The following is a 21,448-nucleotide window of genomic DNA, read 5'->3' on the forward strand; positions in this document are numbered from 1 at the left end:
GGGACAGCTCCACGAGCCACCCCAAGGTGACCTTCTCCTGCCTGGCATCGAGGACTGCGTCCCCTCAGCCCTGCCCCAGCTAGGAGCGTAATGGCCTTACAGAAAGGCAATAAAAGGGTGGGAGGATGGGGGAGGCTGAAGAGCTCCTCCAGCCTCCCTGCAGAGGGGACGTGCAGTGGTAACCAGATCCGAAAGGTACCGCAGAGGACGCGGACGGATCGATGGAGGGGAGGCACCTGACACAGCACCATGTCTGCGAGGCAAGGGGCCAGGCGGCATCTCCACGTCCCTCCTGGAGCTTAAAGTGATGCTTTAAGACACCCCCACGCCTCCCCCCCACTGCCAGCACAGCCCTCAGCACCATACACGAGGGGAACAGGCCCAGCTGGGAGCCATGGCGGAGCTGGGTGCTCGCTGCAGCTCTCCAGGGGGTTTTGTGTTCTTGGCTCTTGTGCCAAGAGCGTCACGGCTCACCACAAGGCACATGGAGACAAGAGTGACCACAGGCTGTCCCCAGGATGGGGACTCCTCACCCAGAGGTGAGGATTGGAAACTGAGGACTTGTCACACTCCCAGCAAATGCCAGCGCTGCTCAGACACCGTGACTCACTTGTCATCCATCCCACCCCTCGACGCAATCGAGTTTCCGTGACAATAAATTCACAGCACAGATGACTGCTACCCAGAACACTACATGAGCACCAACGAGGTGGCTTATTCCTGTCGCTGCAACTGCTTCAGCTCCTCAGTGCCGGGGTAAAATTGGGAAGGAGAGAATAATATAAAGATCCTGCCTGGTGCTGAGTCACTTGTGGTGACTGGAGCAGCCCGGCACCTGGGCACAGCACCAGGCAGACACATCCCAGGACGGGCGCTACCTTCAGCTCACACGGAAGAAGCAGGAGCTCTTGGTGCCGGTCTTCACAGCCTCACAGCCAGGCTCTGCTACTTCTTGTGTTTTTTTAAACACCACCTGTGAGGTATTTGGTTCCCAGCACCAGAGACCTGCTGCTCATGCACTGATCTGCGCCAGGGTTAACAGCAACCCCTTTTTTTTTTTTTTTTTCCCCTCAGAAAGAGCAAACTTTCTGAGGCTTCACTGTGAGCTGAGTTGCGTCCCAGCCACAGGAGGATGAAGGAAGCCTTCCTCACCGGCCTGGCCCTACTGACGAGCTGCTCATGGGCTACCTGCCGTGGCCTTACTCAGCTCAGGCCTTTCTGAAGCTTGCCCTCAGCTCCTGCAGAGAAAGGCCATGTCGTCAGGCAGCACCTGAGCACTTGGCAAACAAACCCGGCCCCGTGCCTCTCCGGCAGCTGGAAGGCAGATCCGTGGGGTGCAGGCAGGGCGCGGAGGGGTGAAAGTCCCCTTGGACACCCTGTGCCCACCCCGGGACCCCGTACACTGGCTGTGAGAGCCACAATGATCGACAGAGCAGACCCTGCAGCCAGAGAGCGGAGGAAGAGGAGGGAAATAGAGCAGCAGGCACGCAGCAAAGCGACCAAATAACCTGCGCCATCTTTATGACGCTCTGCAGATGCAGCGACAGCGTGACCCCACAGACAGGGCCAGGAGGAGGAGGAGGACAACGCAGGCACAGGCGGGAGGGATGTCTTTTAATCACCACGTTACCCGGCACTTCTTGGAGTGAGTAAACAGGAAAAAGCCTCTCGAGCAGCTGCTCTACCCAGCGTCCCCGCGGGGAGCAGCCCGCCTTGATGTCTCTCCAGCACGCGCGCGCTCGTGAAGGCTTCTCGGGGACAAGGAACACAGAGAAACCGCTCGTCCTGGCACACAGGCCCGACCTGCCCGCATCACTTCATCCAAAACCAGCCCAGGCGACCACTGCCCTGGGCTGGCAGAGTCACAAAAGGAGTCAAAAAGGTCTGCAAACCAGGCGGCACATTCCTGCCCCACGCAGGGGGCGGCAGCCAGGGCCCACTGTGGAGAAGATGCTTGCCAGGAAGGCGAGCGACCTTGGTTTCAAGCCCTGGCTGGTGTGGTCCCAGCACTGATAGATCCTTACAGGGTTTGGGGAAAAGAAATGGGAATTTTGCAACATGCCTTGGGGTGAGGCAGGGGACTTGTGGCAGGGACACGACCGGGCGCCGGGTGCTGCAGCAGCCCAGGGGCATGGCAGCCAGGTGAGGCTGGTGGCAGAAGACAGCGTGGCAGCGCCACATGCTTCACACCTGAGGATGCAAAATGATACCACGGAGAGCACGGCAGCCTGCGGCAATCCAGGAGTGGGGATTTCATGTGTCAAGGCAAAAAAAAAAAAAAAAAAAAAAAGTCACGCTCAAGAAAGTAAATGCCTTTGCAACAGGGGTGGGGGAGAAAAATAGCCCAACAGGCACAGTTCTGACTTCTCTGCCACAGCGCTGCCACCCTCTTCATCCTCGAGGCCTGCAGGCAAAGTCAGCTCAGCAAAGCATCCCCTTTGTGGGAGCTCACTTGCCGGATTGCGACCTTTGTCTGGAAAATCTTTAAAACAACAATGCGGGCTGGTTTGCCTGCAGAACACCAGGCACGCTCCTGGGCACCGCATTAGCAACACGAGAAGGGATTATTGACTGAAACCTCAGAACCACAAGTTTTTGTAAATAGAAGGTACGAGCTGCAGAGGAAAGCAAGAGGAAGGTCCATTTTCGAGTCTGGATGGTTTTACGTGGCTTTCCAGCCAGCTAAACCCAGAATGCACAGCTCCAAATGGAGCTGAAAAGCCACCCGACCACACACTCAGCACGAAAAGCAATTTAAAATCCCAGTTTTGGTGAGACTTCAGAGTGCAAGCTGTCAGCTTCGTAAAGCTCTGCTGGCTCCTCCAAGACTTCACGTTGCCAGCTTCCATGAGATGCTCCATCCCTCGGCCTTTTGCTGTTTAGGGGCAGAAATGACTTCACCCCAGAAGCCCTGTTTCATGCTGCAGGCTGAGTTGTGCCCACCCCTGCCCCCTGCAATGCTGGCAGGGGCTGCAGCTCCATCACAGCTGGGAGAGGGCCCCACACCACCTCAGCATGGCTTGGGGCTGCACTGAGGTGCCTGGAGATGGGCAGTGCCAGGAAAGGAGGGATAAAAAGCAAAGCCAGCTGGGCGAAGGCTGCCCTGTAGAAGTGCCACCCCACCCTGCAGCCTTAGGAAGGGCAGAAAATTTTCAGAAACCGAAGTTTCTAATCTGAATCAGCATCAAAAATCTCTCTCAAAAAGAAAAAAAGAAAAAAAAAAAAAAAAAAAAAAAAGGCTGTTTCCCCCGACAAGCAGCTCTTGGTGCAACACAAAAATCCTCAAAGCACAAAACTTAAGCACTAAAACCATTTGGAGGAAAGAAACTTTCTCCAGCACTGCCAAGCCTCCTTGGGAGCGGCTGCTGTCACCGTGCCCCCTTCCTGATGGCTCTGGGCAGGGGGACACCTCGGCGGCAGAAGACGAGCAGAGGAGAGCTGCGAGCACACCAAAGCCGTCCCTGCGCGTGGCAGGGCTTCATGGCTGCGCAGAGGATGTGAGAGATGTTAGGGCGATCCCATACATGACACCAGGAAGAGAGAGCCACCACCAAACACGGAAACGAGCCGCCCAGCCGCCCCAGTACGAGCTTGCTCGAACGGCTGCAGGTTTCCGTGAGCATCCAGCTTTCAGATACCAAATAATTTTCTCCATACAGCCGCAGGTACCTGTCAAATGCAGAAACCTTTCTGCAGTACCTGCTGCCTTCATCCTGCTCCAGGCACGCGTTGTGCCAGTTGCTCTCTCGGAGCATCCTTCCACCACCAGCTCTCCGAATTTGTCAGGCCAAGGGGAAGGGATGCGGGTGGGAGGGGGATAACTTTTCCAAAGCACTTGAAGGGCTTACATTTTCATTTCACTGATTTCCACCGCCCTTAAACCTGAGAGCACACCAGAGAAAGAAAAAAACCACCCTTCCCCACTGATTTCACCCATTTCCTTCTATTATGCAATAAGATTTAGCCAATGGTTTAAATTCCTGGCCACGCATTCTTTCCTGCGATTGAAGCCCTGCACCTCCCCACCAGGGGCTGTGAGCTCCTCCTGGACCACGTGCACCCTTCCCATAGCCCCCCACTTTGCGCCAGCTCTCGCCCAGGAAGGGGCACACAGCACGCAGCACGCCCAGCCCTGTCCCCGCTGGTGGCAGCACTGCTGGCTCCTCTGACCCCGGGAACACCCGGAGGAGATGCCCAGCGCTGGTGCTTGCAGCGATCCGAGTGGGATCCCGCTCTGGGCACGGACACAAGGATGTGCTTGAGCTCCAGCAGCCTCATCGCTACTGTCCACTGCTGCTGCAGCCCTTCAGGGCAGGACACCAGGAGAAGGTTCAGTTACAGGGTGCGTGCTTGCACTCGCAGGGCTCCTGCTGTGCTCACAGCACCGTGGAGCGTTCACACGGTGGCAGCTCAAGGTAAAAGAAGCTCCCTGGGAAGCTGGTGGCTCGTCCATGGCACCTCCTCTCCTGCTCCGCATCTTCACAGCAGTGACAAGCTCACGGCTGCACTCAACACAGGAAGCCAAATCCGGCCCATGGATGACTCCGAGGGGATGCGTCCCTGTTCTGTGTCCCCATCGCAGCGCAGCAGTGTCACTTCGGTCACCTCCCAGGGGACACAGCAGCCCCAGAGCTCAGCAGGAGAACGTCTCAGCTGAGGAGGAGCAGTGCCTGCGCTCCCAGGGCCACAAAAACCAGACGAAGGCTGCACCTTGGCTACGACCCGGTGGCCAAACCCGCGCTGCCACACGCACCGCCTGGGGACGGGGACTTCAGCACCGACTCCCGCTGAGACTGCGGGCGAGCCTTTTCTCCTCCCCCTGCAATCTGCCAGATAGGCAGGAGGCCGCCCGCCTGCTCCCCCGGGCCTGGGGGCCGGCGATGGGTATTGCCGGCAGCCGCAGGCCAGCGGGGTGCTCGCAGCGCCCCGATTAGATAACAGGGCCGAGCGAACGCTTTGCCAGCACCGATAGGAGCGGCCACCCCGCGCTGCAGACCAGGAGGCTCAGGAAAAGAGCAGCAAAGGTCACCGGCCGTGCTGGATGAGTGCGAGGCTCACGGGCAGGGCACGTTAACAGCCACGTAGGAAACCCTGCAGTGGAGCTGCCCCTGGAGGTGGGAGCTGATGGCACCAAGAGCACGAGGGGCTCCTCTGAAAGGCACTGTTCAGATGCAGCTCCTCTGGATGCTTCTCACCATGCTCAGCACCCCACTGCCTGCCCTCGGAGCGGGCTGGCCTCATCGCTGCTCCTTAAAGATGGGAGTATTGGGGTCCCCAGCCTGGCTGCCGCTCACCCTCCCAATGCTGCACAGAACCTCCCCAGCACGTCTGCATTAGTGGGTTTAAAACCCATAAAAAGCCCAACACATTGCACGGGGCCGCCTGGCAAAGGAAGGAGCCAGACAGACGGACACCACAAGTCCACGGCAGGAGCACAGAGCACAGGTCTCAGCACACCGACCCGGGCTTCCCCACACAGGGCCCACTCCAGAGCCTGCTGATTCCCCAAAGCCACTCCTGCTTGAATCCCAAAGGCTCCAAACCCCAAAGCTAATCTGGATGGCTTAATTTTTTTTTTCTTTTGCTGTGCCTTGGTGGGTTAACGAACGAGGCACATAGCTCCCAAGGACGAGGTGAGCTTGAGCTGCCCTTCAGCCGCTTTGTAGTATTTGTATTTTACTGCTCCTGCCTTTTCTTTTGCACTGGCCTGGGCTTGGCGTGATGGCTTCCCTCCACCTCCACGGGACTGAGCTCATTTCACTGAAAGCAAGAATGCATCCAGGGTTTTCTCGAGGTGTTTTTTTTTTCCCCCCTCTCTCTCCCGTATAAAGCAAACATCTGCTCCAAATTTTCAGCTCGCTCTCTGAGCAAGCTCTCTGAATTTTCTGACGTGTTTCAAGGAAAACAGATCAATTAGAAACCGGCCTCTAACCCCCCAGTACGTGAAGTTCTGAAGGCAGGACCCTTTTACATTAAAAAAGAATTACATAACGCAGGAAGTTTAAAAAAAAATGCATAGAAGACAAAGGACTCAAGGGATTAGCTCTACTTTGCTTTGGATGATTAGCAAAAAGAAGAGAAAATGAGTAGAGCTCTTCCCACCATAACAGCCAAACCCTCTGCAGAGGTGATTAGCACGAAAGCAACGCGCTGATAACTCGAGCTGACTGAAACCACTTTGGATAAAAACAAATACGAATTGAAAAATGACAACTTTTTTTTTTTTTTTTTTTTTTTTGCAGGAACCGGGATTGCTTTTCACCCATCGTTTTGGTTTCAAAACCGCCCGGGAGATGGAAGTCATGGCTTTATAAAGCAAGCTGCTCCCCCAAGGTCTCCCCCTCCTCCTGCTCCATCAGCAGCTCCCGGCCATGCAGGCGGCAGGGCTCGGATGGGACAGGAGAGGTTTTTCATCCCCGTGCCCAGCTTGGGGATGCCAGTCCCCGGGGGGACACGTGCCGACGGCCAGCGCTGCCCGGCGCACAGGGTGGCTCTTTATGCAGCACACACAAAGCGCTACACAAGGGTCACGGAGCGAGCGTGGAGGGGGCTGTGCCACCAGTGAGGGTCCCCCCGGCCCTGGCAGCGTGGCCAGCAGGCAGGAGGAAGGTGACGTGGGTGAGTCTGGTGGGGACAACGAGGGCACCCGCTCGTCTGCGCCTCTGCGCACGCATCCAGCGCTCAGCAGCACCGACGGCGATGCCACCCCTGAGACACGAGCCCGAGCTCACTGCCACTAAGAGCACGAGACACTGCGGGCTTTGCCACGGATGCTCTGAACCTGGAAGCACCGCACCAAGGAGCACCAAAGGGCCGTGCCCATGAGCCCTCTCCTCCTGGCACGCCACAGACTCGGTCCACATGCCCAAGGCCACCCGGGGACGAGCCCCCTGCCGCTCCTCGCCCTGCCTCCCACGCAGTGTGGGGCTTCCCCAGCTGCAGCCCCCGGTCCTGCAGCGAGGTGGGCGGTGGAGCCGGGTCCCCTGGCACCACCGCCCACTGGGCAGAGAGCATGGATCCATCTCCGCCGGGCAGAGCATGGATCCGGCACACTGGGGTGCTCGGGGAGACAGGCCCTGCACCGAGACACAGAGCCTGCACAGATGCAACCCAAGTCTGAGACCTCTGTGACACAACGCAGACGCTCTCCTGCTCCAAAACAGATAAAAAACCACAGGATCATTCCTACTTAGACAACCAACTTGCGTCCAGGGGCATCCAAAGCTCCTCCTCTCCGCTCTCCATCCCTCAGGAAACACAGGACCGTTCATCCCTGACCCACGAGCTCTGCAGTTGGTGACCTGCAGACCCCCCGGCGCTGCCCAGCGGAGATGCTGCTCCACGCCCAGGCACATCACACCTCCTGACAGCCGCCTGCTCGGCTCGGCTCACAGCTGCACACACATGGGAGCTACGTCCCAGGCAGTACCCCAGCAGGGACCGATCCCCAACCCTCCCGTCAGCCCCAGCCTCCTGCTCCCAGCCCAGCCTAGTGGTCAGAGCTCCCTGGGCTGGAAGCTTTGCCCCGGATCAGCTCCCCGTCCAGTTCACGCCATGGCCACGTGAGCACTGCACTGGTTATGGGTGGGATGAGCCAGGAGGGCAGTAAGCCAGCCCATTTCCCATGCCAAACGGAGCTGGGTTTCCCCAGGCATCCCTTTTCCACCCAGAAACCAAATCCTATGATCTGGGGGAACTGGCCAACTGCCTGGTAACGCTGGACACCAGCAGCATGGCACTGCCTGGCCTGCCCGCACACCGTGTCAGCACAACGGGCACTATTCAAGCACACAACCCCTTAAACCCACCTGGAGCTGCCCCGCTTCCCTGCAGGAAGTCCCACAAAGGCAGCAGGGCAAGAGGAGGGGCTGGGGAACACCGGAGGAGCCCAGCCTGAGGCTGGGGAAATGGCAGCTCCGCCGTAACGCCCTCTCCCACCTCGCTGTGCCAAAAGGTTACGGCCATCGTTGCTGCTCCAGCTTTGGTACCAAAGCCAGAGCTTCACCCCGAGGTGAGGTCCCAGCCCCCCTGAGGCTCCAGCAGGTGCTGAGGTCTGCCCACAGGAGGCCAGCAGGAACGTCAGTCCCCCATGGGCACCACCATGAACTGGTGGCTTTTAACCATGCCTTAAAAATGGTGACATTTAAACGTGCTGTAACCTCAGGCTCCTCCCTTGCTCCTGCTGCTCTAAAGCTCCTCGGGGAGCTCGGCATCACCAAAACATCGACGGGGCCCATGTCTCCTTCCAGACGAGCCTGGAGATGCTGCTGGGGAGACGCCAGAAGGCTCCCAGGTGGGCAGGAGAACCGAAGCCCCAGCCTGGAAGCCCCGGCATTTCGGGGTCCCACTGCAGAGGCACAGGCAGCGCCTCCACCTCCGGCCTTCGCGGGAGGCCCCGCTGAGACTCCAAGTTTCCAACCTTGCCACTCGGGGCCAGCAGAAGACACCGACCTCCACTGAGGCCAGCACCCCATCGCCGAACAGGGACGCCTGGGGTGGGACGGGGAGTTCAAAGAACAAAAAAACCAAAAGAGCAAAGCCAAGGAAACCGAGGCTGGAAGTTTCCTAGCGCGGGGCCTCCCTCCTCTCCCCCTTCCCACCTATCTCCGTGGTTTCACGCTCACGGCTCTTACAAATCCTTTCCCCTTGCTCTGCCCCCATCCCCGCACCGCCACCACCACCCCTGACCCCACAGCATCCCGGGGCAGATACAAGGAGGCAGCAACCACGTTACAGCCCTTGGGGGTGGTCGTGGGCTTTCTGCTTCCTCCCATCTGTTGCTCCGAGATGCAACCCCCAAAGAGCTCCAAGGAGTGCCCGTGCCTCCTTTCTGTCCTTGTCACAGCCCCGAGGTGCCATCAGCAGGGGCAGGGTGCCCGCTCCGTGCCCACCCTCGGGGCTCAGGGCCGCAGGAGGCTGCTGGAGCCCGCTGGAGGCCTTTGGGCACCCCCCGGGCACCACCAAACCGCGGGCACCACCAGCATCCACGGTCCCCATCATCGCCTGCTGTGCCCCGCGGGGATGCCGGGCGCGCAGCGCTGCTCGCTCCTTTTTTTTTTTTTTAGGTTTTGATTTTTAGTTTTTCCTCCCTTTTTTTCCCCTCCCCACCGGGGGCAGCTCCGGGGAGCCGAGGGGCTGCGTGTGTGTGTCCCCCCCCAGCCAGGAAGCAGGAAAGCCTCGTCCCTGCTTTTCCTGCCCTGTGCCGGCTCCCCCCGGCCGGGGGGCGCCGAGGGAGCCCGGGGGGAGCCCGGAGAGCCCAGGGGGGATCCCGGGGGGTCGAGGGGAGCCCGGAGGGAGGCTCCGCACCCCCCCCCCGCTCACTCACCGGCTCCCTCGGTCTTCTCGGAGCCTCGACTCCAGGTGACCTGCCGGGTCTCCAGCTTCACCTGGAAAGTTTTCCTCTCGGGCCGCTGCGACTTTTTGGAGTAGAAGAGGGTCATGACGGTGCCCACCTCCAAGCTGCGGCAGAGGTGAGCGGCCTCCGCCTCGCTGGGAGCCCCCCCGGAGCCGCTGCCCGGCCCGGCCGCCATCGGCACCCGCAGCCTCCAGCCGCTGAGCTCCGAACAAAGGGGAGCGGGAGCGGGAGCGCCCGCAGCGCCGCCGCCGCGCCCCGTGCCCGCCCGGCCGGCGGGGAGGAGGAGGAGGAGGAGGAGGAGGAGGAGGAGGAGGAGGAAGGGGAGGAGGAGGAGGAGCGAGGAGGAGGAGCGCGGAGCCCTCGCGGCGCGCCCGCCCCCACGCGCGGGGAGGTTGAGGCCGGGGAGGCTCCGCGCATCCCGCGCCGCGCTTGGGGAGCTCCCGGGGGTGTGGGGGGGACACGCGTGGGGTTCTCAGGGGGCCGTGGGGTGCGCGGCACAGCCGGTGGGGGGCTCCGGGGGGTGACAGGGTCCCGCCGCAGCCTCCTCATGGCACTGGGGGGCCGCACGGCATCGCCCCTCGGTGCAGCCCCCGGAGCTTCGCGCTCCCATCCCAGCGCCCCTCGTGCTCACGGGGGGCACGGGCACCCGTGGGGGGCCTCAATTTTATGGGGACACTCAGGGAAACGGGGGGCTGCAGGTCCCCAGAGATCCCCACAAGCATTGCGCCGGCAGCTGGACCCAAATCGGATCTTTTGGGGGACAAATGGGGGGGCCAAGCTGCTCCTGGGGACACTGGGAGAAGCAGGCGGCGGCACGGGGGTTGGGGCAGAGCCCCCCCAAACCCCCCAGGGAGCCCCCCGGCCCCACAGCCGGGCTCAGCTGGCCGGCAGATGTGCGGCTGCCAAACAGCTGCAGGAGCCGTGCGGGACCACGGCCGTGCCCCATAGCGGGGGGCGGCCAACGGGGCCGCTCGGCGTGGGGGGCCTGGGCCGAGGCGGAGGGGACACAAAACCAGGGTTTTGCAAGGGAATCAGTTGGATTCGGCAGCGTTTCGGGGTGCTGTGCTCCGTTTGTGTGGTTAAAGCCCGCGGTTTCCTGGGGTTTGGTGGCCGGCAGCAGGCAGCGAGGGCGAGCACGGCCCCGGTGCTGGAGAGCAGTGTGGGGTGGGCAGGGGTCGGCACCGGGGGAGGTTGACGGGATGTACCCCCGCGTGGAGGCTTCACAGGGACACGCATGAGCAGCCCTACAAGGTTCACAGTCGTTTAGGATCCTACCCAGTTTAGGATCCTACCCAATTCTAGGGCATTAGGAAGGCAGGAAAGGACAAACAGTGGGATAAGAGCCTGGACCTGCCCCACAACCTAACCGATGTGTGACGGTGCTGGCGAGGCAGTTGGGTGAGCCCCCAGCCTGGGGGGAGGCCCTGTCCCAGCCCCCTGCTCCCCAGGGAAGCTGCTCCTTGCTGGTGGAGCGGCCCCGCTCGGGACCAGCAGGAAGCAGCCGGCTCCCAGAGCCCTTAAAATAGCCGAGCGTTACGGGCACACCCTTGTTTTTGAGGGCAAAACCTGAGCAGGGAGCGTGGCCATCAAAGAAGCAGAAAAGGTGACCGCCTTGCTCCCAAACACCTCCTGGGCTGGCTCACGGAGAGCGTCAGCAGATGCTGCCGGGGAGCCCGAGCCCCCCGTGTCGCCCCCCTGGCCCCGCAGACCTGGCTCGCTCCTGCAGGCGGTGGTGCCTTGCGATGAGGTGTCTTGGCTGGGATTTTTTTCTTCCCCAAGTTTGCCTAATCGCTTTGTAGGCTTGCATAATCTTCCAGCGTCCGCGATGCTGCTGCGTGCCGAGGAATTTCACGGTTTAATTTTGCAGCACGCAAACCCGCTTTTGTTTGCCTGCTGCCTGCCAGCATCCTTCAGCGCACGGCTCCTGCTCCGGGCAGCAGCGATCGCCCCCAGCAGAAACCTCCCTCGGGGCCCGGCTGTCCCAGCCCAGCTGCCCTCACTGGGGTCGGGGTGCAGCGGGTCAGGCTGGGGGCGCTTTGCTTTTGGAGAAATTCCCCCTTGCACTCGCTGCACGTCTCCTCGTAGGCGCTGTCTGGAGAAGGGCCTCGCTCTGGGGCTGGGGAGCAAAACCCAGGGAAACAAAACCCTGGTTCACCATCCCTCTGACACGAGTGCCCCAGCACCACCACCAAACCCTGGGGACCACGTGCCGCGAGGAGGTGCCCAAGCACCTCGCAGTCCCCAGGAGAGGTGAACCCCCTGGGTTATTTATTTGTTCCCCATCTGTTCTGCACTGCTGCACTTGGAAACACAGCCCCCAGCGTGGGCAAGTGAAAAACCAACCCAACAGCTGAGAAAAACCACCTGGGGTAGAGCTTTTCTGGCCCCGCAGCAATTGGAGAAAGAGTCCTGGAGCGCCTTAGGGGTGGTGGTGCTGAGCTGCCCCATCCTGGGGAGCTGGCAGCAGCCACAGGGCAGCACGAGGAGGCTTCCTGCCTGTGATGGATTCAGGAGAACCACTGGGGCCATGCAGCTGGCGATGCTGGCACGGTGCCTGCTGCATGAGTACCCCCCGAGCCCGCTCCCCCTGGGGTCCCACTGCCCCTTCCAGGCTCTTCAGAGCCCCACTGGGTTCTGTGAAACACCCGAGGGGAAACCTGCCCCAGCCTGAGCCTGCTGCCCGGTGTGGCTGCGAGGCACACGCACTTTCTTTCACCTCCTGCCTTCACCTGGTTCCAATTTGCAGCCCGTAAGGCTCTGAGGGGGATGGGGCCGCAGCCAGCGGGGTTTGCAGCACACGGGGTCCAGTTTAGGGGCGTTTTGCCCCTGCTCTGGTCACGTCACCGCTCGCTGCCTCGGTTTCCTTCACTGCCAAGCACAAACCAGGTCACGGGCACAGGGCTGGGGTCCCCCCTGCTCCAAACCCACCTCCCCCCCTCCAGCTGGGAGCCGGAGGAGCCGCACGCCTGGCCCAGTCGTCCCCCAGGTGACCCCCAAAAGCCCCCTGGTGGCACAGGGAGCAGGAGGCCCCCCCGTGATGCCAGCAGCGGGGGCACCCCGAGGTGGGGGCACCCCAGCAGGCGAGGACTGGGCGCTCCAGGGCGGTGCTGGTGGGACGCGGAGCAGGACGCAGCAGCTTCCCCGGCCATTTCTCCATCAACACCGAGCCGCCAGGGGAGGGAGAAGCACTTTTCCCCTGCTCAGCAGCACGGGATCCGGGAGGTTCACTCGGGCAAGCTGTATAAATAGAAAGGATATTTTTACGGGCCGCATTGTTCCAGGCACGGGCAGGTTGGGAGCACAATGAGCCCTTTTCCTCGTCAGTTGGCATTTTCTCCACTGCACCTTGGAAAGGCCCCAGAGAGCAAACGCTGCCTGCTGCCAAGCCGTGAGGCTTCGCAGCCACAACAAAGCACCTCCGACCAGCACGGCAGGGAGCTGGGGCAGGCTGGGGAGAGGCGGCAGGGCTGGGCCTGACACCACAGCCCCCCCCCAGGGGGTTTGGGAGCCCCAAAGTGCTGCTCCAGCCTCGGGGAAGGGGCCGGGGTCTGCTCCAGGCTCGGCTCCCCAGCACCAGGGCTGGTGGAAGGCAGCAGAGCACGCCAGGAGCTCGGGGCTCACAGGACGAGGTGAGCGCAGGGCCCCAGCAGCTCTGCACCAGACGAGCTCGGCAGGTCAGGCTGCTGCTGTTTCACTGCGGTTTGCACAAAGCCAGGGAAGCATGCTGCCACGCAGGGAGAGCAGCCAAGATTTGGGAACCAACCACGGCAGCACCACAGCAGAGATGCCCACGGGGCCACCACAGCTCAGCACAAGGAGTTAAAGCACTGCAGCAACTGCTTCCAGCTGCCCTGGGAAGCCTCGTCCCCTCCAAGAAGCCAGCTGCAGCCAGCTGCTTCATTTTTCGATCCCTGGCGTCCTCCTGAACCCACACACAACTCATCCGTGGTGGAGACACGTCGCTTGGTCCCTCCCCACGCACCTTGCCATGCGCTCAGCATCCTCCCTGCAGCCCTGGTGGGACGAGCAGGGCTCCAGGGCCTCACCGTGGAGGCAGCAGCCGCTCTACGGGGCTGCAGGGACAGGGGCTCAGCCCCATTTTTGGGACCATCCGGCGTGGCATCAGCCCCCCAAGCTAGGGGCAGGACCGGGGACCTCGGCCCAGGGCCTGAGGTGAAAGAACACACGGACACCAACACTCAGTTAAGTTGTAGGAATTTATTTTAAATAACCTACAGTTGATTAAAAGGGAATTCATGATAAAAATAGAAGATACTTGTTGAGGAAAGGCTGCAGGAAATGGTCTTCGCACACACACTACGCTAACAATGCCTCTAAAACTAATGATTATAGCAAAAAAAGGTTTCACATTAAAATTCTGCTTTTTAATTTTTTAAAATTTTTTTACACAATTACAAAAGAAAAAAATAAAAGCCCTAAAATCTTAATTATTTTCCTTTTTTTTTTTTTTTGGACCGATGCTCATTTCCCTCGAAATTTATTGACCTGTGAAACTTCTTTTTACACAATAAAATCTTTCAAGTAAAAGAGGGGAGTGGGGCTTAGAAAAAAAGGGGGAAAAAGGTAAAACAGTCTGACAAACCTAAAAAGTAGATATTCTTGAAGTGTACAGAGCGTGCTCAGAACAAAGGGTGATAGGAATGTCATTTGTTGCAGATTTCACTTGTCCTCAGATTTCACACACATCTCCCTATCACGCGGCCCCCCCCACCCGCTCCCCCAATCTACACGATCTTTAAGATCAAGAAAAGACAGTTTAAATATTTTAAAATAATTAAAAGAAATAAAAATTCACATTTAAAAAAAAAAGGAACACTCAAAAGTCAGGAGGCCGATTTCCCATCACGCTTTGCTTTGAACAAATGCGGTGGATATTTGGAATTCATGTTCCGATGCCACGACTGTTTCAAGTGACAATTTAAAAAAAAATTGGGTATTTCCATGACTGTAAGTGACAGCTGTAACAGGTGCGTTGGGTTTCTTACATTTTGTTTTTTTTTTTTTTTTGTTAAATTCTGAAATGGGGCGGGAGGGGGAGGGGAAGGGCAGGGGTTAAGGAGTCCATTTTCTATTAAAATATAGAAGTTATTGCAAAACCCTAACTGTAAAAACGCACCAATATAATTGGATTTTGTATACAGTAGCTAAAGATTCCCACGCTCTCAGTGTGATGGTGAATTTGCCTGGCGGAAGGTTGACAAATCCCCCATCCACTTGCTCTGCCTCAAGAGAAAAACCACACAAACCAGACAGCTAGAATTTGGATCTCTGAAACATTTTTAAATAAGTTGTCCATAGGACAACTGGCTCAGCTCCTTTAGGATATTTCCAGGTTATGCTTTCTACAAGATGTTGGCTGTTTTATCTGATGCTCACTTGCCCCTTTCCTCCCCCTTCCCCAGTATATCCAAGGACAAGTAAGGCTCACAGTTTATCAATCTTCCTAAAAACCAGGCTACTCCCCCTTTTTTTTTTTTTTTCTTTCCCCCATAACATTCAGCTCATTAAAAACAGGTTAAAACTCATAGTCTTCCTCTGCCATGTCGATAGCCCAGGCGAATTTCTCTCGCTGGGTTTTGTTATATATCTTCTCTATAGGAATTCCCCACTTCTTACACCTGCAGAAGAGGAGATGCTGTTAGAGTGAGCACAACACAGGCCCCCAACCCCTCGTGGCGCAGCAGAGCTGCTCTGCTTCCCCCCCAGCACCTTCCTAGCTCTGCTTCGCTGCGAGGCAAACCACCCAGCTGAGCAGGAGCAGCCTCCCAGCAGCACACCCTGCAGGATCTCTGACCCACCACCTCCCAGTGCAGTGCTGGCAGGGGCTGGCATGTGGCAGCTGCCCCAAGAGATTCGTTTAAAGCTTCCCAAAACCATTTTAGCATGTCAGGGAAGGCCACAGAGCTCTGTCTCTCTGTGCACGGGGGCACTGCTCTCAGCTACAGCCCTTGTCTACCACCTGTGGGACTGCACACAGGGGAAGGAGCAGTTCCCTCCAGCACCGCCCAGGGCAGAACTTACCAAGCAACAGAGATCCTGGGATCCAGATAGTTGAGTTTGGAGGTGCCCAAGGCAATCTGCTTGTTCTCCTCCCTATCTGTAGCCTGAACCTCCAGCTTCATCAGCTGCTCCTCAATCCTCTGCACTGCTTTCTTCTTGCTCTCCACTGTCCTGGGGTGAGGGAGGAAAAATATTTAATGACTGATGTCCTACTGGGCTTGAGACAGCAGCGCTGCAGGAAGGCAAAGGGACCCTGCTCAAGGTAAGCAATGCCACCAGCCTCAAAAGGCAGTTGTGTCAGCACAGATAATGACACAAAACAATCAGCACATGCAATTAAGAATAGACGTTTTCAAAGAGGCAGCGCAGAAATCCTAAGCAGCAGTTTTGCTTTAAAGGGTTGGAAGCAACAGCCTCAACTATACTGACACTACGCCCGCTTTAAATCCAGCCCAACTTTCCCTCTCTAAAAGTCACACAGAGATTCTGCCTTCAGAACTCCCTTAACTCAGGACCCCTGTGACTATTCCACAGAGCGCGCACAACGTCTGCACTGTGAGCTTCCAACAGAGCAGAGCAGGATCCAGGAAAGTGCATTTGCAAGTGGGTAACTCCTGGCTCCCCTTAAAGATGGCAATGTTGCACGCTCGATCCATTACTTTGCTTGGTCCTGGGCAGCAGGGTGGCTACCGTGGCACTGGCGGGTGCTCAGGGACACAGTGCAGACTAACGCTAGTGGCCACATCAGGAACCGTGGTGTCGGGACACCCTATGCTCCTCAGCTTGAAGGCCATTTCTTCATGCACAGAAGAAAGAGGGGACAAGAAAGCTTGAGAAAGTCTTCCCAGATCTCCTGGATCACAGGCTGGGGAAACAGAACACAGGGCTGAAGCACCCATCGGGAGCTCAAAGTACTGGGAGCACTGCACAGCCTCGTAACACCAGCCTTACTTTTTAGACTTCTCATCCCTCCGGACCTTGGCATCAGCTTTGGCGCTTTTCAGTTCTCTCCTGGCATCAGCTAACTGCTCCTTCTTGGCATCGATCTAGGAGAGGCAAAACCAGAGGGCAGCACTGTGAACAAGCTGCAGACAACTGTGGCGGTCACCCCTGGACAGCATGACCAAGGGAGCGAGTTTGTGAGCACTGTCAGAATTTATCAGCCCTCAGACACAGTTCTGCAGCACAATTGGGTGCCTAGCCTTTCAGTTTGCTGCAAGTCCTATCGTGGTGAAAAGTTCCCCTCAGAAAACAGGGCCCTAGTATTGTGTTCCCCCAAAACAGGGCCAAAGACAAGGTGGTGCTGACAGAAAGCTACTGGAAGCTTTCTCACACAGCTACACCCAAGTGTGTCTCCAGCGTGTCCCACCAGTACCAGCTCTGATGGCACCACAGAAGGATGATCCTTGTTCCCTCAGCAGGGATGGGTTCTTGCCACCAAACCCTACAGGCTGAAAACTGTTAAGGCTTCAGGCAGCTCTCCTCTGGTAAGTTTAGAATTCAGGGAGATTTAGCATTTTTCAGCCCCTTCAACCATTCCCCAGGCTCTAAGATCTAGGGTGAAGGCAGCCATGTTAGGTGTTACAGAAGCAGGGGTCACTGCAGTGCCAAACCAGAAGTCCTTATGTGAAGGTTATTCTAACGCCAGACCAGGAACAGACCTAACCCCTTTGGACCTCATGGCCTTCACCAGAAACAATCTGCAAAGGAAGAGGTCAGGTCAGAGGGGCGTAACGCACCATGTACACAGCCTGCACTGACAGGGGCCCGGGATTCACGCAGTAGGAACAAATGTCCACTCTGGGCCCTTTAGGGGATGCAGATCAGAGCTGGGCTGCTGCCCTGAAATTTTGATGGCAGCTATGTGATGAAGGGCAGATAAAGGGTCCGGTCTTGGTCTTTACTAGTAAAAAATGACTAACTGAAGTGTGGTCCTTTCAGCTCAATATTGTGCTTCTAGAGTCTGCCTCTCCCAGCAGGCCCATCTCTAATGTAACACTAATCAATTCCTGACAGGGGAGAGCAGGCTCTGCTTCCATTTTTCCCCATCTGAAAGGAAACATGACTTGTGAGATGCAGCAACTCAGAGTACCTTGCTCTGAAGGTTCATCATGGACTTCTCGAAGGTCTTCGGCGGAGCCCTCTGGTGGTTACACAAAATGGCAACCGCTCTGTTGGCACGGTTATAGGAAAGGATCTTCGCTGGGATGTTATCATCCGCTGCAAAGTACAAGAAAGTGGTGAACAACTGGTATTCTCCAGGGTCAAGGAGTCCCAGCCAGCACCCCACCATCCCTGCAAGCTCACAGTCACTGCAGAAGTGACCTCGCTCTCTGATGGAACCGTCTCAACATGTCTCTAACCACGGTGCCAAGAGCCTGACCACTTCCATCCCAAACCCTAACTTTCTGTGCTGGTTCCATCAATAGCAACAAAGACATTTGCCACTCAGGAGGCAGGGGAAGCACATCCATGCTCAGAGTGAGAAGAGGGCAGCATGACCATACTGCTCAAGATGCTGTTGGACTTCAGTTTACTCCAAACGTGTCCATTTCGTAAAGCTGTTGAAGTTCAAGTGAGCAGTGCTCAGCAGAGAAGTTATTAATGAGCAACCAAGAAACATGGGGCTGTTACAGCTGTATCTGCCTTGCCTGCCACATACAGCCTTTTACAGCTAAGAGGAAACAAATGAAAGATTTGGTAAAAGCCAGGCATATCTTGGCAGGCAAACCACAGTATGCTCACAGATGAGCTTTGCACTGCCCCAGTGCTGGGCTGCTCAGCTACCCCAAAAAGATTGGCAGCAGATTTTTGGTCAGACTTCAGCTGTTTGACATTTACACTGGGAGAACTGCAACCAGGCGGTGGTATGCAGATAGAAGGTTAAGCTGAGGAAGGCAGGTCTGGATTGCAGGATGAGAGCTGTTCCTCTCACAGTTGCAAGGACAGGACTTACGATTAGTGAGCTCCTTGAGCTGCTGCTGTAGCGTGATGGAGGCGTTGTAAGTACGGAATACCTTGGCTGTCAGTCCCTCCATAAGGTCTTGAAGATGTTTATTTAAGATACTGGTCTAAAGAAGCAGAAAAAAGATGACAGCATTAGAATTGACTTCAGTAGTGAAACCTCTGGACCCACTGCTAATGAAGACACACAGTTCACAGCCAAAACCTAACTAGGGGACTCAGACCTGACACCCAATGTCCAAAACTTCACTGAAACCCCAGGAAAAGTGAATAAAGAACCAGCAAGTATTAGACCAGGATCAAGTATCATAAACAGTCAAATTTTCTTCATTGTAGAGGTTTTGGTTCCCAGTAGGTAGGGACATGCCTGTCCCATCCCAGGGAAGGTGCTTAAACCACCACAGTGCTCCCACAGTGCCAAATGTGCAATCAGGGATGGCATTTGAAAATCTGTCAACTCACAATCATCTTTTCTGAATTTTGAAAAAACCTTCCCATGTCAGAGCCAGCCAAGCTCCACAGGGCCAAAGCCCATCAGTTCAGGAACCTGCAGGCACAGTGAGCAATACAGACACCAGATTGAGAGAGACTCTCACTCAGGTGTGTGTCTTTCACTCAGGTCACCCAGGACAGCTCTGAAATAAAAGAGAAACAAAATCTGCCACTGAAACCATTTTTGGAACAGAGCAGCTGTTATTGCCTGGTGCGGAGTGAGCCTGGTGCTCTACCACCATTCCTCACCAGTAACTACGTGCTTACATTGAGGCGGTCGAAGAGGTCATCCTCAGGCTGCTTGTTCTCCATGAACAACTGGAGATTCTTAAAAACCTGCAAGAAGACAAAACACCCATCTTAAGGCACTTGGACTGAACAGTGCTAGGTAGAAGCAACACTGCCGAGACACCACTTAAACTGTTTTCAGGCAACACTGATGATGCGGGACATTACTTCCCAATGGGCAAAGGCCATCATCTTTTAAGACACTTGTGTTTAAAGTTCTTCCCCAGCAATCCTGAGTCCTGAGCATTTGATGTCCTTTATGCTCATTCTTTAGATCCATATTTCAGAAGACTCGATTCTGCTCTGGCTTAGCTACCTAACAGAGAAAGACTCCAAAGCTACCACCTACTTCCCTCACTCTCCATGATTATTCCGACCAAAGAGACCCCTGAGCAATTTCCTATGGAGTTAAAGCTACCAAAACCCAGCCCTTCTCATTACTGCATTAAATGTTTCATACAAGCCCATCCCAAACAAGTCTCACTGGGGCAGGGAAATAATCAAAACCTTTTTGATTACACAGAGACCACAAATCCCAGCTCTGTGTACTCCAAATCCCTCGTATAGATACCTTATGCAGAAAGATTTCTAGTTCCAAAATAATCAATTCCCCATTATAAGCATTAAAGAAAAGACATCAAGAGAGATCAACACTAAATAAATTTAAACTTAAAAATGTTTTTTTTTTTTTCCTTTAAACAAAGAAATAAGAATTCTAGATTCCTATAGCACTATAGTTTATCTCCCCCCCAGCATTTCATTTGCCAAGAGGTTGACACTTCTGGCTCTTTGTCGTTACAATTACCACAGTATTGCACATGTGTTATCTAACATTCTGTGCTAACTGCAGAGGTGTGGGTGAGGTGCGAAGCCTGGTTATACCCACAAAAGCAGCCTTTTTGGACAGTGCCCTCCAGTTCACATTGCTTTATTGGTATTTGTTCTGGAATAATGGCAAGATCGCAACAGATTAGTAATTGGTGGGTGACGGGAATAAAGAAAATGACACTATCTAAGAAAGAAGTCTTGGTTGGTAGGTACCCACGTACACAGACCAGAAGTATCAGTGCGTAAGCCTTCTCTCTTTCTAAGGCACAACCAGTAAGAAGGGAAGGACATTAACTGACTTGCTTTCTGACCAATGACAAAGTACTCTCTTATTGCCACTAAGACTGTGCTGACCAGATTTTTCTGCATTTCAGACTCTGTATGTGTTCGTGGAGGTGCCTTACCCTCTTCTCCACAGGGACTTTGTTGTAGTATCGGATGGAGTCTTTTCCGAGGAAGTCAAACTCAACCACGTATTCCTGGCCATCCAGTTCAGGATGCAGCTTGATATGTTCTACTCTCAGAGAGCAGCAGCCCACGGTGTCAGCTGTCTCTCCTTCTTCTTTTTCATTTCCAGCTCTCAGAGCAAGCTACATTTACACCAAGACAAGCAAGGTAAGCATTTCGGACTATCTCAGTCATAGATAGATACTAGAAACTTTCTGACACGGGCCTACAAATCAGGGGTGCCCACAGTAGAAGAGGGAGAAATATGCTTTTGAACGGACAAAACAAAATTCTCCGAAACTCCCTAGATTGCCTTTAAATATTTTAACTAACCCTACACTAACGCCAAAAGTCTTCTATCAATCTACCAAATTACCTTTGTTTTAAAATGGAAGATTAAAGCAAGATGTTTTGCCAGCTTTCTCACATTAATTAACTCAAACTATAAGGTAGTTCTGATCAACTAACAAAAGTTCATTTCAAAATGTTTGGTGTTTTTTAAAATATTAGACTGACTTCCAAGTGAATTCAACCTGATACAAAATCAGAAATTTCATTAGTTATGCATCTTCTTACTCTTCACAGTATGCTAAAGAAACACATTTTAAACAACATACATGACACTTTCTTCAGAGTACTTAAGTAATCTAAAAGCTACATTTGGCTGCATAAAATGTAACTGTACTGGCTAAACCAATTTCTGATTTTTGAAGAAAACCTTAAACCACATAAAACCACATATTATTCAAATAAAAGTTCCCCTATTTACATCAAACCATTCTGAACACAAACTGTTAATTTGGTTGGTCAAAATCAAACATAGCAGGGCAACAGCTCTATGGGAGCTGGCTTCAAATAGTGTTAAGTGAATCAATACAACTTCATTTTTTTTTATTCTGCGGTGTGAAACTGAGCATAATTATGAAACCTCATGACTATGAGGTGACCAAGTAGCAGAACTCCCAGCAGGAAAACTGAAACAGCTGGAGACAAAAGGTCCACACAAAGCTCCCAGTAATCCAACTGGGAGATTCTGGAACCCAGCTGTGAATT

The 21,448-nt window shown here is 55.2% G+C and overlaps 2 protein-coding genes across 6 annotated transcripts in view; both read right to left on the reverse strand.

Moving 5' to 3' along the window:
* Positions 1-9,606, reverse strand: part of PLCG1 (phospholipase C gamma 1) — a 38,729-nt gene extending 29,123 nt beyond the window's left edge. For all 4 annotated transcript variants that reach the window (XM_082773328.1, XM_082773327.1, XM_082773326.1 and 1 more), the window contains exon 1: positions 9,326-9,606. In XM_082773328.1, coding sequence (XP_082629454.1) covers positions 9,326-9,530 — 205 coding nt within the window. In that variant the 5' untranslated portion in view covers positions 9,531-9,606. The remainder of the gene's footprint in view (positions 1-9,325) is intronic.
* A 3,947-nt stretch (positions 9,607-13,553) lies between these two features.
* The window catches only part of TOP1 (DNA topoisomerase I), a 66,817-nt gene continuing 58,922 nt past the window's right edge, over positions 13,554-21,448 (reverse strand). For both annotated transcript variants that reach the window (XM_082773473.1, XM_082773474.1), the window contains 7 exons: positions 20,353-20,538; positions 19,100-19,168; positions 18,333-18,447; positions 17,469-17,596; positions 16,328-16,422; positions 15,398-15,547; positions 13,554-14,994 (listed from right to left, as the gene is read on the reverse strand). In XM_082773473.1, coding sequence (XP_082629599.1) covers positions 14,892-14,994; positions 15,398-15,547; positions 16,328-16,422; positions 17,469-17,596; positions 18,333-18,447; positions 19,100-19,168; positions 20,353-20,538 — 846 coding nt within the window. In that variant the 3' untranslated portion in view covers positions 13,554-14,891. The remainder of the gene's footprint in view (positions 14,995-15,397; positions 15,548-16,327; positions 16,423-17,468; positions 17,597-18,332; positions 18,448-19,099; positions 19,169-20,352; positions 20,539-21,448) is intronic.

This window comes from Aythya marila (assembly GCF_965140915.1).
Source record: "Aythya marila genome assembly, chromosome: 16".
NCBI lineage: Eukaryota > Metazoa > Chordata > Aves > Anseriformes > Anatidae > Aythya > Aythya marila.